General features: G+C 41.5%; 1 protein-coding gene across 2 annotated transcripts in view; it reads right to left on the bottom strand.

Annotated features, from left to right (window-relative positions):
* Nucleotides 1–683: 683 nt before the first annotated feature.
* nrd1a (nardilysin a (N-arginine dibasic convertase)) overlaps nucleotides 684–15,440 on the bottom strand; it is a 39,116-nt gene continuing 24,359 nt past the window's right edge. For both annotated transcript variants that reach the window (XM_015006852.2, XM_088002326.1), the window contains exons 14-32: nucleotides 15,313–15,371; nucleotides 14,974–15,028; nucleotides 14,776–14,880; nucleotides 13,283–13,406; nucleotides 12,925–13,011; nucleotides 11,367–11,486; nucleotides 11,201–11,252; nucleotides 10,766–10,916; nucleotides 9,124–9,251; nucleotides 8,782–8,944; nucleotides 8,595–8,626; nucleotides 8,287–8,425; nucleotides 7,717–7,764; nucleotides 7,596–7,648; nucleotides 5,872–5,955; nucleotides 5,563–5,653; nucleotides 5,281–5,397; nucleotides 1,751–1,840; nucleotides 684–1,661 (exon numbers count right to left, since the gene is read on the bottom strand). In XM_015006852.2, coding sequence (XP_014862338.2) covers nucleotides 1,428–1,661; nucleotides 1,751–1,840; nucleotides 5,281–5,397; nucleotides 5,563–5,653; nucleotides 5,872–5,955; nucleotides 7,596–7,648; nucleotides 7,717–7,764; nucleotides 8,287–8,425; nucleotides 8,595–8,626; nucleotides 8,782–8,944; nucleotides 9,124–9,251; nucleotides 10,766–10,916; nucleotides 11,201–11,252; nucleotides 11,367–11,486; nucleotides 12,925–13,011; nucleotides 13,283–13,406; nucleotides 14,776–14,880; nucleotides 14,974–15,028; nucleotides 15,313–15,371 — 1,932 coding nt within the window. In that variant the 3' untranslated portion in view covers nucleotides 684–1,427. The remainder of the gene's footprint in view (nucleotides 1,662–1,750; nucleotides 1,841–5,280; nucleotides 5,398–5,562; nucleotides 5,654–5,871; nucleotides 5,956–7,595; nucleotides 7,649–7,716; nucleotides 7,765–8,286; nucleotides 8,426–8,594; nucleotides 8,627–8,781; nucleotides 8,945–9,123; nucleotides 9,252–10,765; nucleotides 10,917–11,200; nucleotides 11,253–11,366; nucleotides 11,487–12,924; nucleotides 13,012–13,282; nucleotides 13,407–14,775; nucleotides 14,881–14,973; nucleotides 15,029–15,312; nucleotides 15,372–15,440) is intronic.

Below are 15,440 nucleotides of genomic sequence, written 5' to 3'. Positions count from 1 at the left end.
GGTAGTAATATTTGACCAGCTTCGCTGGTAGTGACTCTCCCACCGAACCTCTGCTTAAAGCTGCAGCATATAACTTAAAAAAATAAATTTTACATACGTTTTAAAACTTTCGCTGTCCTAACATCAGACAGATAATCTCTAAAAAAATAATCGATCTCCTCCCTGTTCTGCATAATTACTCCGCTCAGTCAGAAACAGCCAATCAGAGCTAGCAGTAATCAGCTAGCCGCCATGCTATCAGGAAGTTTTTTTTCATTCAGTAACTGGATTGTTTATTGTAATGGAACCTGTTTTTGCCTTTGAATGTTAAGTTTTATACTTGAATTTTTTTGGCAAAATTGAGAGGTTTTATTTTGGCTCTTTGCATTATTTAGCCTCTTCAGAGCCTTCATATGTTATCAGTCTGTTAAAGATAGTATTATCAATAGCAGTACAATTTGCACAATGCCTGTTTTGTTTAGTTTTCTTCTTGAAAAAAGTTATTAAAAACAATTTTTTGTCTAAATTAAGGTGAATTCATGGTTCCTTTTTCCACATAATGTAACTGGTAGTGTTTATGATAAAAAAATAATAATTATGTGATCGGTATCGGTGTATCTGCCCTCATGGGTGATCGGTATCAGTAGGAAAAAACCTGATCGGCACATCCCTAATATTATATATATATATATACACACACACACTTTTTTAGTTTTTTAAAACATTTTATTTTGTTGAAAAATATCAACATTTGTCTTCTGATTCTTTCTAAAGTGTTAAGTTATTTTAAAAGTGTTCATATCAGGAACATGATTTTAAGACTAATTATGTTCAATTCTTGAAACATAAGAGATAAAAGTTCTTTAGCTGTCCATTGTTTTGTATTATTAATTGATCATTTTGTCACATCTTTCAAGTTGTATTTTTATCATTTAAAATAAATGATAAATCTCAAAATCTCAAGATTCTTCCAGTTTTAGCAGAATTGTTTAATCAATTTACTTTAAATAGTGGCATTCCTTCAATTGTTTATTCATTTTTTTCCTCCATTATGACAATGCCACATCATGACAGGAGGACACGACTCCTGAAATTAAAACATCCAGATTTCAAGGTACTAATCAGTTTTTACATTTATGTTAAAGATGCATTAAGCTGAGAACCTGAGAGGAAAACAGAAGTTGAAAAGAATTTTAATTCATTTTTTTCCAGGCATCTTTTTTTCCCCTCCATTCAGCTATGTCAGCATGCAAAACAATCAGTTAAAAGAAAACCCAGCCATCACTCCCAGTCTTATGAACACAGTGTATTTAAAACCTGCAACGTCCAGAACTCGAGAGCAGCTGATGTTGACATTTAGAAGCTGTGTCTCTAACAGGACAGAGTCCATGAGCGCGGCTCAGGGAGAGGTGGAGCTCAGCCGTCTGTCTCTCAGATTCAGCTCACGTTCATTCGAGGATCTTGTGGTAAGGGAAGAGCGGCAGGCCTTTGATAAAATCTGGTATGTCCATTATGGGGATGGCGCCCTCTATCTTCGAGGAGGTGGGCAGCAAGGTGAGCTTTGACACTTCGCCATACGCAGACTCAGTTACTTCCTCCGCTTGATCTGCTTCTGCTTTTCCCTTCTGTTTCTTCTTACCCTCACAGTCCCCGTCATTCTCCTCAGCACCGAATCCCACCACCTTTACAAAGAAGAAAAAAAAGAGGTGCGGACGTGTGAGCACTGCAATGAAAATGTCTTGTCTCCGCGTTGAAGCCGTTCGTTGCTTACGTGCACGCTGAGTTTGCGGCTGGTTTCGTCCCGATGTTTTTGGAACCAGGAGAGGAGCTCGTCTCTGCTCATCTGCTTCAGAGCAGCAATCTGAACAAAGTCAAGAAGTTACTCTCAACTGGTTACATTTAATCCCAAACCAAATTATATGGGTATTTAATATGTGAATTACAGACATAATTCACATATTAAATATGTGTATTTAATATGTGTATTCATACCCATGTGTAGTCAGTTTAGGTGGACAGCCATATTTTGGTCAAATTACAGCGTTACCAGATGCTTTAAACATCTCTACAACTTTCACAACAGGATACACACATGCGCGCGCACACGCACACACACAGTCATGTTTTCATCACTTGTGGGGACTTCACATTGACTTCCATTAACTACAGCCTAACCCTTACCATAATCCTAACCCTATCCCTAACCATTACATACCTAAGCCTTATCTTAACCTTTACCCTAAACCTAACCATCACAGACCTAACCACTAACCCCAAAACAACAATTTCCTTCTTGGAGACCAAGAAAATGTCCCCACAAGGTGCAATGGTCCCCATAAGAAATAGGTTCCCATAAGGATATGAAAACCTGGTACACACACACACACACACACACACACATTTGTTTCACTGTCTTTGTGGAGACTTTCCATTGACTTCCATTCATTTCTACAGCCTAACTCCAACCAGAACTCAATTCACACCTTGGACCTAAACCTTACCCCTAACCCCAAAACAGCATTTCTTCTTTGGGAGCAGTGAGTCCCCACAATGTAATATGTGCCAGGAAAATGGTTCACATAATGCATCAAATACAGAATACACACCTACACACAACAGGCTTTCAGTGGTTTTGATGAACCAGTGATGTCATTCATGCATTATGACATCACTGATGATTGTGATCCATCACCCTTTAATACAAAGTTCCACAGAGCAACTCATTTGATCTACATGTCAGAAGACCAGAAATCTATTTCACATCCCAAATACCTTGCACTTTAGAGCAACCAACGGAAAAACATGGCTGAAAGTAGAGACGAAGATGTGATGGGTGAGCTTGCCAGCATGTTTAAAGAAACATTTGTTGATGACGGCATGGACAGACTGGAGAAGGAAAATCGCGAATTAAAAATTATTGTGGAATGTCTTCAACGTAAGCTCGAGCGCTCCAAGTCGAGTGAAAGTGCTTGCTGGGAAACAAACTTGCAAGCAAAATACGATATGGCGGTAAGTCGAAACAGAGAACTCCATGCGGAGCACGCGTCGGTTCATGCAGAACTTGATGACATGGAGCACGAATACAAAAATACGAGAGATGAGGGGTGTCTTTTAGGAACCGCTCAACAATCTCTCAGAAGAAAACTCCAGGAGATTCTGGTAGATTTGAAGAGGGCAGAGAGGATCATGGATGAGCAATCTGGAGAGCAGGAAAATCTTCATGAAGAACTGAACGATCTCAGAGCCCTGAATGACTTATGTAGTGAAGATCTCAGGATATTAAACAAGCAGAACATGGTTTTGCGGGAGCAAAATGCTCTGCTTAAGTCAAAGATAAGAGAACCAGGAGAGGTCGGCAACCGGGCACGAGGTTCACTTCTGAGAAAACTAGGTAACTGGGTATATACCACTTTCAAGACTATGTACCAGACGGGAACATTGAGGTACTGGGTCCCACTGTGGCTCATATAATTCCTCTGGTTAGTTTGGAAAACTGGTGCCTTGATCTTACTGGTTTTTCTTGAGTCGCTGGCTGGTCCTGGATGGCTTGGCTGGTCCTGGATGGCTTGGCTGGTCCTGGATGGCTTGGCTGGTCCTGGATGGCTTGGCTGGTCCTGGATGGCTTGGCTGGTCCTGGATGGCTTGGCTGGTCCTGGATGGCTTGGCTGGTCCTGGATGGCTTGGCTGGTCCTGGATGGCTTGGCTGGTCCTGGATGGCTTGGCTGGTCCTGGATGGCTTGGCTGGTCCTGGATGGCTTGGCTGGTCCTGAATGGCTTGGCTGGTCCTGAATGGCTTGGCTGGTCCTGAATGGCTTGGCTGATCAGGAATGGCTTGGCTGATCAGGAATGGCTTGGCTGATCAGGAATGGCTTGGCTGATCAGGAATGGCTTGGCTGATCAGGAATGGCTTGGCTGATCAGGAATGGCTTGGCTGGTCCTGGATGGCTTGGCTGGTCCTGGATGGCTTGGCTGGTCCTGGATGGCTTGGCTGGTCCTGGATGGCTTGGCTGGTCCTGGATGGCTTGGCTGGTCCTGGATGGCTTGGCTGGTCCTGGATGGCTTGGCTGGTCCTGGATGGCTTGGCTGGTCCTGGATGGCTGGCTGATCAGGAATGGCTTGGCTGATCAGGAATGGCTTGGCTGGTCCTGGATGGCTTGGCTGGTCCTGGATGGCTTGGCTGATCCTGAATGGCTGGCTGGTCCTGGATGGCTTGGCTGGTCCTGGATGGCTTGGCTGGTCCTGGATGGCTTGGCTGGTCCTGGATGGCTTGGCTGGTCCTGGATGGCTTGGCTGGTCCTGGATGGCTTGGCTGGTCCTGGATGGCTTGGCTGGTCCTGGATGGCTTGGCTGGTCCTGAATGGTTTGGCTGGTCCTGAATGGCTTGGCTGGTCCTGAATGGCTTGGCTGGTCCTGAATGGCTTGGCTGGTCCTGAATGGCTTGGCTGGTCCTGAATGGCTTGGCTGGTCCTGGATGGCTTGGCTGGTCCTGAATGGCTGGCTGGTCACTAAATCTCACTAAACTGCACACACCAACTGTATTTAATCATATTTTCACATTTACTGATGCTCTCATTGATAAACTGTGGAGAAAAATGTAAAAAAAATAGTCTTGATAAAACCCTTTTTAAAAAAAAATATCAAGGATAAATCAATATTCTTATGACAATAAATTTATCATGATAAATTACATCAATATGATAAATACCTTATGGCTACTTACACCGACGGAAGGCGTTTGGTTAAACTGGATTTTATATAGGGGTATCAGAGTAAAGGAGGCTAAATGCATGCAATATTTTTCATTAAAAAGAAAGAAAATCATTTTATTTCACAGTTAAGCACCACTTTGTGGTAATATAATCCAAACAAGTAACACTGAAGTTTATTGTTGGAAAACAACATAAGGAAATGTGCAATACTTCTGCCAAGGATGAGAAGTATATGTCAATCTTTTTTTTTTAATCTTTTTTTTTCTCTCAATTTTCAAGAGAAAATTATGTTAAACGAGTAGAAAAGACGATTCCCTGCTAAAACCAGAATAAGGACGCTTCAAGTCTTTTCTGGGAAACGGCGCACAAAGAGTGTTGATGTGAACTTAATAACAATAACCTGCCTAAGAACTGGAAGAAATGGGAGCTGGTTCACTAGGTGGCACCAAAGGTTCAGAAATCCTGAACGGATCAGAATCGGTGGGTGCAGACTGGAGAGATTTTATCAACAGACATGATAACTGTAGATGACAGAGCAGATGAAGACCTCAGAGAAAATAACAGCGTGTTAAAGGATTAGCTTCCCCCTCACCTCCTTGTTGAGCCGGTCAAACACATACTGCTGCGTCAACACCTCTTGCCAGTTCCTGTTCACCTCCTCCCCGAGGTGTGTGTCCTCACACTCCTTCAGTTGAACTAACGCGGTCACCTGCAAGGAGAACACACACCGCACGCTGGTTCCCACAAACATATTACATCTAGATGAATAAGACGTGCAGCCACCGCGCCACAAAAGTTACTCCAGTCAAACTTTTTGTAACTTTTAGCTTCTTTATGAGCAGCAGAAGCTCCAATAATACACACACATACAGACCTGGGTGCTGAAGGCCTCCTCAGTCAAATCACCAAGCTCCTTGCCGTACGAAGCCAAGAACTCCTCAATCTTTAACTCCACCAACTCGGAGCTGGGGGAGAGATGAGAGCGGGGAGATATTAGAGGCTGTGGGTTGAATTTGATCCCGTTAGTCATTTATCAGCTCCACTCCCTCCATTTCCAGCGCCACGCAGATAAATTGTAGCTGGGGAATGGGTGAACAGTCAGATATATCATATCCCGGATCCGGGGGAAAGTGGTTAAGATAGATCGGATCTTTAAAGGGTAAAAATTGTGCTGCGGACTCACTTGAATTTAGTCGCCTGTGTTTCCACGGTGATAGAGAAACCCAGAACACCAGAGGTGTTTCTGCAGGTAGGGGAGACATGGTAACTGCAGAGGGAGAAACAAAAGACAGCGGGTAGGATTTGGAGAGAGAAATGGTTTGGGGGGGGTGCGGGGGAGAGAGAAATTCGATTGCTTCAAAGTCTCGCACAAATCCAGGCATGAAAAGTCTTTAAATTTATGAAAAACATCATTCTGGCGTTACAGCAGCACTTAGCACAGGTATAAACACATTATTGGCTTCTTTTGTATCCAAGAGGAAAACACAAAGAAATGGGATGTGCAGATGCAGACAGATTTGCTGGTTCCTTAACGGCTCCCAAAAGCCAGGCTTCATTTCCTCATAAAAAGCCAGAACCTATGTAAAGGTTCATCCCAATAAAGAAGAATATCCTTGAAAAGATTATGAAATTCAGCTACTGAAGAAAAAAAAAAAACAAGAAAGTGAGACTCGTTTATGAAACCATTTCATCATACACATATTTTTAGTTTTCATTCGGGAAACTTTGATGATTATGACCTAAACATAATGAAACCTCAAAGTCCAATTCTTTACTATTTTGCATTAGATCCCTCCCCCTGACATATAACCATTTGAAAAACCTCCCGATTTTACAGATGTCCAGTAGTGACAAGTTGTAAAAGTCACAAATGAGTAATGTTGAAAAAAATAAATACATTTAAAAAAAACAAAAAACAGGTTGTTCAAAGAATTTATTGGATGGAAAATTCAGTGGAAGGAAAAATTGTGTAGTAAAAGTTGCACAAGAAACAAGGATGTACTCAACTGAGTGGATAGTAAATCAATACCAAGCATATTTGCCCTTGTTCAACCTTTTCTTCGTTTTTTACACTATGCAGTGTAAAAACACTGCACAGTATATACACTTGGGCTGCACAGTGGAGCAGTTGGTAGAGCTGTTGCCTTGTAGCAAAAAGGTTCTGGGTTCGATTCCCGAGTTTGCATGTTCTCCCTGTGCATGCGTGGGTTTTCTCCGGGTACTCCGGTTTCCTCCCACAGTCCAAAAACATGACTGTCAGGTTAATTGATCTCTTTAAATTCTCCCTAGGTGTGAGTGTGTGTGTGTGTGTGCACGTATTGTGTGCACGTATGGTTGTTTGTCTCTGTGTTGCCCTGCGACAGATTGGCGACCTGTCCAAGGTGAACCCAGCCTCTCACCTTGAACTTTAGCTGGAGATGGGCACCAGCACCTCCCGACCCCATTAAGGGACAAGGGATGTGCAGAAAATGGATGGATGGATATATACGGTTTAAAAAAATATATGACTTATTTCCCTTATTAAATACCTATACTTAGCAAGTCTTCATTGAGAGCAAAGTGGAACCAAGTCAAACTTCTTGTTTGTGTGAACCAACATGGCGAATAAAATATAATAATATTATACTCCTGTAGCCTTTGGATTGCTCAGGATAAGTAGATGGTGCTACATGTTAAGAGTTGTAGATATGAAGTACAAAGATCATATCTTTGTGCCAAATTCTGTTATAGATGAAAGAAACAATCAGTTGCAACTTATTACAAGGATTATTGTAATTTATTTTTACATATAGTGGAGCAGTTATGTTTGTGTTTGCAGGTAATATTACTGGATAGATAGAAAAATAGGGAGAATGGCAAATTGGCTGCAAATCATGCAAGTGTTTTGAGGCTGCAGCTGAAACTCACCCCAGAGTCTCTTTAGTCCTGAGGAAATCAAAACAGGGCTCCTCCATGTGCATCTGAAAAACAACAACTCAGTCAGTACCAGAGGGGGTGAGCACCAGGGCTGATGATATTAAACACGTACCACCAGCAGCTCCATCAGAGTGTGCTCCCTTAAAGCCTTGAGACCAGACTAGAAGAAAAGTGCAATAAAAAGATGATAAATGCAAAAAAAAAAAAAGAAAAGAAACAAATGCTGGATGTTTTAGAGAAATTACTGATCCAGGGTTCCTGGGGGTTTCACCAATTTAAATTTAAAACCTTTTAAAACCACTATGAATAAAGTTTTTAAGACCTATATCATGACAAAAATGCTTTTTTTTTTTTTTTTTTTAGGGAGGGATTGTGAAATTTCTACGGATTTTTTGTTTTCAAGTTTTTTGTTTGTTTTTGCATTTTTTGGATGACAGACGCAAAACGCTAGTTAAATAGCAGGTATTAGCTGCTTGTCACTGACAACCTTAATCGTCTTGAAACACAGAGTGCAGCGAGCGAGTGATGATGTCTGCACACAACTCAAACTTTTTCTCGATACTGAAGTCCCATTAGAAAAACCTGCACTGTATTTAAGGCATTTTTAAAAATTCATTTAAGACATTTTAAGGTCTTAATTGTATGAATTTAATAATTTTTACCCTGTGAGTTAACTTGTTACCTGGTAGTAAACGGTGACCTCAGAGTTGGCGTCCCCTTTGTTTAAGGACTTGACTTTGCAGATGTGATGCTTTTGAGGAAGCTCCACCACTCTGAACGTCACCGGCACCTCTGCTGACAGCTTGGAGAACTGCAGCTTACTGCCAGGAGAATAACAACGGGAAAAACGGCGGTCAGCCAGGAAAATGCAGAGCAAGTGAAATAGATAAAGAGGTGAGGCATAGAGAGGCTGCAATCAAATCTATCTGATTTCAGGCTACTGGTGTTTTGCTTAGGAGGCCAATTAAGAAGAGCAGGAGCTGGACTTACTCAGTGACGTACTTCAGGAACTCCACCGCTTCCTGTGGAGGAAATGCAATAAGGAGTAATGATAAGACGGAGTCAGCGAAACAAAGACGGAGACGTCGAATACGATTTAAATTCAACTAAAGTGAACATCAGCAGATTTATTTAAGTCAGTCGATAGCAGCGTCAGGCGGTTTCTCTGTGGACTCACAGCACTACTGACGTTCCCCTGCACCAGCCCCTCGGCGAACAGCTCAGTCTTGAAGCTGCGGCTGAACTCCAGCAGGTCTTTGCAGGTCAGACCGGCCGTCAGAGCCTGGTACTTCTCCACCATGGACCAGCGAGAGTGCTCCAAGATCAGCAAACGCACATCCCTGGGAGGAGCAGAGAGGAAGCACTGGCGAGTCAGAGAATTTAAAAGGGTGAGACAGATGTGGAGGGCTTTTCTATTCAGGGCTGTCACACGTTTCACCACTAGAAGGCAACGCAGACTTTGTGATGATTCATTTCGGGGGTGGGGGGGAGCAGAGGGAACTGAGGGTACATAACGTACTTGCCGAGTTTCTCGGGTTTAATGAGGATGTTGAAGTAGGTTTTTTTCAGCTGCTCGGCAAACATGCTGAAGACTTCATCGGAGGCAGAAAAATCAGCCAAGTGGTCGACAATCAGGTGAAATAGCAACTGCGGAGAGACACGTGGTCAGAGAGAGTGAGGCTGAGAGATTCTCCCACAATCCCTCTGGGTTCTCAGGGATGCACACTGTACAAACTGTAATGTGTTCACTGGGTTTGTAAGTGAAATTAATTGGGGGTGAGCATTTATCATATTGTTTATCGTGATGCATTTCTTATTATAAGAATTTCATTTATTGTTGTGATAAATTCCAATTAACGTTTTAGAAAAATGTCTATATTGTCGGGATTACCATTTTTTTCATTATTTGTTCAATTTTTTCATTATTTGTTCAATTTTTTCCATTATTTGTTCAATGAGAGGAGCAATAATTGGAAACATTGTTAAATGCAGTTACTGTGTGCGTGTTATTGATACAAATCACACTTTTTTATGTGACTGGCATCCTAAAGAAGCACATTACTACTCACAATGTGCTTCAAGAGCAGTTTCTGGGGGTTATTACTGCGTCATGCAGTCACAGTCAAACAGTTACCTAAAAAAGTCAAACAGTTTGTGTCGTCACTTTTATTGTGATCACAATCGTACCACAAAATATCACGATAAAACTTTAAATCCAAATCACCCACAGCTAATTTCAAGTAAAACACCAACACAAAGCAACACGTATTTGAAAAATAATACCTTGTTTTTTTTGTTTTTATTTTAAGTTTTACAAAAGCAAATCTGAAACATGTGACAAGCATTACTATTCAGCCCCCTTTACTCTGATGCTTCTAAATAAAGTCCAGTGCAACAATCAGCCTGCAGGGGTCACTTGATTATTAGTAAATGGTGACCCAAACTTAAAGGGAATCCATTAATTAGTGATTCAGGAAAGAGGCCTGGGGTAGCTGTGGAGGAGCTTCCAGGATCCACAGCTCAGGTGGAAGTATCTATTGAGGCGATTCACTGAAGGGTTTCAAGAAGAAAAACATTTCAAGAGTTCTCTGGAAACGTGTGGAATAAAATGCTTCAGTCCTATGAGATCAAAATTAAACTTTTTGGTGGTGGCAGCATGATGCTGTGGGGATGTTATTCTTCAGCAGGGACAGGGGAGTTGATGGGAACTTTTGGGAAGAAGGACAGAGCCTGGCAGAGGCAAAAAAAAAATCTTAAAAGAATGTGAGTTCTGGTTTTAGAAAGGCCTAGTCAAAGTCAAAAATTGAGTGAAACTGGAAATCTGGAGCTAAACTTAAAAACTGCTGTTTATCTCCTGTAATCCTGAAAAGTAAAATAGATGCTAATAATGATGAGAGAACATCAAATTTTTTGTATAAATTAGTTTTTTTATTTGTAATGTCAAGAACAGCGATCTGTGAACGTTAGTGCTTCATCCTAAAGTAATTTCAGGCTCTAAATGTGCAAAGCTGGTAGTTATGCTCCAACAGAGTTAAAAATGTTTCTGCGCCGCCTCAGGGGAGCTGAACAAAAAGGCATTTATCATATTTCTTTTTTTTTTTACCTTCATCTTAAAAGTACATTGAGGTTTGTGCTGTGTACTGATGGACGAGTTCACTCACAGGCAGCTTGTGGTTGAATCCCTTCACTTTGAATATCAGGCCGTGCTCGCCCGCCACCAGCTTGTGATCCAGCTGCGCCACTTCAGCCTCGTAGGCCGGCTTGGCCAAGTTGTGGCCCAGGATGTTGACCATCAGATCAAACAAGACTATGCTGGAGGTCGACAGGATGAAGAAAGGGAGAAAAAAAAAAAAAAAACATCAACAGGTGGAAAAAAAATCAGAACAAGAAAGAAAAAAAAAAAGATAAATATGAAGCAAAGGTAAGAACAAAGCAAACAGCTTTAGCAAGGAAAAGGCCGGGAGGATAAACAAAGCTGAATCTGTGGAGGGGTTAAAGTAAGTATTAAGAGTAACTAGAGGCCGACAGGTGATAAAGTAGGTTAAAGCAGGACTCAGACGTTACCGTTCCAAACTCATATCTGAGCTTGAACTTACTTCTTCGCGGACTGTTGGATTATGGGGGAGATTAGGTGGAATCTGATGTAGGCTGCAGGAGGAGAGAGGGTAAACAAGTCTCAACACGTCTCTGGCGATATTAAATGAATCTGTGGAAGCATCTCGCGCGATGCCACAAAGAGAAACGGTGCAGGTTTGCACACACCTTTGGGGATTTTGAATTTGTTGTCCTTCTTGTACCAGAGGCAGCCCTCGTCGCTGGCGGCTATCCGGACGGGGAAGTCTGTGTCCGGGCAGTCAGAGGGCTTCAGGGTGAAGTCGGTGGCTAAACAAAGGCACACAGCAGAAAGTTCGTCCACCTTCCCACTCAGAACCAACTCAAATCGTGAGTAAGGTGAAACAAGTCGCGTCACGAGTTAAGCGAAATGAGGAAAAACAAGTTTCCCTCCAGTGAACAGGCTGCAGAGAGACAGATCCTCATGTTTTGGTAAATAAAATAAATCATGTTGACATCTCGTCCTCGGCTCGGTCAGTGCAGTCTCTCAAAAATTAAGCGAATGTGTGAAAAACCTTTGTGTGTGTGTTTTATCAGTCGATTTTAGGCTTGCGTAGAAGACTGAGCTGCTTTTATTATCACACGCCGAGGGTAAAAATCAGGTGAGCTTCACCACCAGCAGCTTTCATGTCGAGTCAAAGGAGGTAAAGTACCACTCTTACCTGTCAAAGAGTGGTGACGGCATGCGGTGCAAATTTTCAAATGCAATAAAGTCCCTCTGGCCCCAAAAGGAGCTGCTGGAAATCTTCGACTAACGCAGCGTAAACTGGCACCACCTGGGTCTCGAGATTGGAACTTTTGTTGAAAATGACTCTCAATAGGCCCGTCTCTGGATGAGATCCTTAGCGTGGTTATGCATTCGGTGTGTCAGAGTTAAGAAAATGTGATGCACAGTGCAGAGAAAAAGTTTTTGCCCTAATTTCACCCATTGGAAGTCCCACTAAAATCTTTTATTTTATGCTAATTCTATCATAGAAGATAAGAGGGGGGGGGGGATCTGTTCCAAATCAGAGAAATTACTGAATTAAACAACTCTGCAAAGTTAATTTGGGAAATGTTTGCTTCCAGGTTGTTTTGGGAGACTGATTTTTACAGGTGTGAAACACCTAAATAAAAAGAAAACAAAACAAAGTTAAGAAAATGTTAAAAAAAAATAAATAAATAATAATAATAATGCAGATTTTCTCCACCCCATTTTCCCCAGAATTTGCTAAGTTTGGGTCCTTGAAAGTTTCTCCTCCTCTACAGGGGTCTGGACCTAAAAATCATTCAGACATTCAGGGCGATAAGTCCAATCACATCTAACAGCAGAGCAAATTTTTACCTTCCTCTGTCTTTTAACAAAGGACAGCCAAAACTCACATCAATCCACCATTCAAACACAGAACAATCAAACAACTTCACAGCAAAGAGCTCCGAAAGAAAAAAAAGTAAAGTGAAATAAACGAGCTCACTGCGTCCACCGAAAAGCTACAAAGATCAATTGTTCTGCTTTGGGAGCTCACGACTTTTAGCTTGAATTCCAACTCTTCTAACAATTGAGTCACACATGAAAAAGCCTCCTGACAAACTGCAGTAATGACTGCATTTACTGGATGGGTGAATAAAGAGCAAACGCACAATCTTGTTTACTCCTGACCCTTTGCGATGTAGCACGCAACTGGGCACTTTCTCACTCTGTTGGGTTTAGAGGCGCTTATTTACCCACCGATGAACTCGTTCGCTGCAGGAAGGTGGAGGTCACTGTTTGGCTCCATGTTTCCACTCCATCGCTCCGTCCACTTCTTCTCAATGTCTGCATAAAGTTCACACACTCATCAGCGCGCCAAGAAAACTTCGCCGTAAATGCATAAAACTAATCTATTTAATCGCTTTATAGTAGCAAACCTGAGGCGCCAACGCCTACTTCTGTACACTTTTTAATTAAAATGTTCCGACTTCGTCGCGCCGGCTTTTCCCACCACTGTATGGGCTACGGGTCACACCGAGTAGCATCACAGTTTGTTTTTTTTTTGTTTCCTTCAGCTTCACTATTAAAATGTAACAAACAACACACACACACGTACCCTCCACACTGTACTGTGTGCCAAACCACTTCTCCCGGAGGGGACACTGGCCTTCGTGTTCTGGTGACAGCAGCATCAGGTTAGCCTTCTCTGGGGTTAGCAGAGAAAGAGCTGCACCGATCACCTGAACACACAAAGAAAACAAGCTCAGTTTTGTAGCACATGTCACAGCAGCGCCCTGAACGATTTATTTTCAGTGTTTCGCAAAAAAAAAAAAAAAAAAGTACTACATACCCTCTTGAACTTTGAAACACTGTCAGGTAACATCTATCTACACTGACGGGTCAGGCATGAACGTTTATTAGAGGAAAGGAGAAAAGCAACAACCAAGAAGTCTATTGTAACTCGGAACAGATTAAAAGTACAGGGGAGAATATGTTGGGAGGATTAATTGGATTAATCATGATAGAGCGATAATTGAAATAAACAAACTAATTTATTAATCGATGAATTGTTAATGGGAGTATAAAGACTCAAACACAGGCTACTTGCTGAAAGAGAACACTCAGGGCAGTAATTAAGCTAAAACTGTACAAAAGATATAAACATTTTGCAATTAAGATAAAAAACAACAACTTGTAAATCTGTAAATGACAGTTTTAGCTTCATGTGGGTCAAATTCTGTAAAAAAAAAATTCTATTAAGCACCTTTTGCTTTTCAGTTATTAATTGTTTAATTGAAGAAAATAATCGACAGATCAGCTCTATACTGCATTGATGTTAATTCAAGCAGAATGTTCTATCTGACTGGAAAAACCTACATTTCACAGCACCTTTAAACACACCATCCAATGTGACACACAGTAGTGGCAGCATCATGCTGCGGTGATGTTTTCTATTCAGCAGATACAGGTGATTATCGGGTACCAGGGTCTTTCAAGCAGACCAACAATCCAAACTTTATAGACAGAGATACTAAAAAGCGGCTTATATTAAAGCAATTTGGTGTAGTAAATTTGGCCCAGTCAAAGCCCAGATCAAACTGGTAACCAACAAAACTTGAAAAATTCCTGTTTTTATAAGCTGGAAGAGATGGCAGTGAGAGGTGATTCTATAAAGTACCGACTCGGGGCGGAGCTGAATGCAAATGCATGTCACACTTTTCAGATTTATTTGCACAATAGAGTGAAACGCTTTGAAGTTTGGTTCTGTAATTTGACAAAACGTAAAAAAAAAAAAAAAATCTGAAGGAGAATGAATCCTTTCTACAAGGCAGCGACTGCGAGAAGCATTCTGCATATCATAGTGACTGAGGCTGCAGACAAAATGAAGAGCCAGAATTAGATCGTAGCTCCCATCCATAACACAAGACAGGTGCACAACTCCGACAGCTTGTTTCTGATACAGAAAGATGTAAGCTGCAAATTCATTATTGTACAAAACCCAGACTTTTTTTTTTTTACATCTGCGTGACCTGTTTCATTAACACCTTTGTCTAAAAAGAGAAATGCTACCATTCAGAAAGTAAATCCCACAACGACTGAGCTACTTACTTCAGGGTTGTACTCAAACATAAGATGATCTCCTGTCAGGAAGTCCTCCTTCGGGAACAACTGCATGCATTCACAAATGTCCTCTACGTTCTCTATGGGGTCAATCTGACAAGGAAGGAAGCAAACAGGGTTGTTTTTTTTCCTCCCCTCATACAACACAATATTTCTAGGCTCAGCTATTTGTGTCAATATCCTTACCTGTTCCTGGTAGTGAAACTCATTTGCTTCTATCCTCTGGATCTCCTCGTATATTCTGAAGGCATCGAGGAAAATAATCAAAGTTCTAACTTTTATTCACCCGAAAGAAAACCTCAGACATCACAACATGAGCCTCATGTAAGCAGGTTAAAACAAAAAGCAACAAAACACACACACGAGCAGTCAGCAAAGCAAAACACATTAAATACTGTCGCTAAGTCGCAAAATGCAGAAAACACAGTTTTAGATGCACGAGAAAAAAAAAAATTAAAAATGTGTTTTTAGAAGATGTTTTTGTTGCTACTTTGTGTCAGTATGTGAATCTGAGTGTGACCGTACCTTTGCCGTGGTCCGAGTTTCTGCAGCATCTTCAAATACTGGAACACCAGATCAGTGACCTGCAAAAAACACAGGCAAGGATATCAGAGATTAAACGGAAAGCTCAGGATTTTTAAAGAGAGGCTCTG

This window comes from Poecilia mexicana, unplaced genomic scaffold (assembly GCF_051168715.1).
Source record: "Poecilia mexicana isolate PSO_F unplaced genomic scaffold, ASM5116871v1 scaffold_22, whole genome shotgun sequence".
NCBI lineage: Eukaryota > Metazoa > Chordata > Actinopteri > Cyprinodontiformes > Poeciliidae > Poecilia > Poecilia mexicana.
The sequence above is the reverse complement of the archived record's forward strand: the minus strand, read 5'-3'. Positions and strand labels throughout refer to the sequence as shown.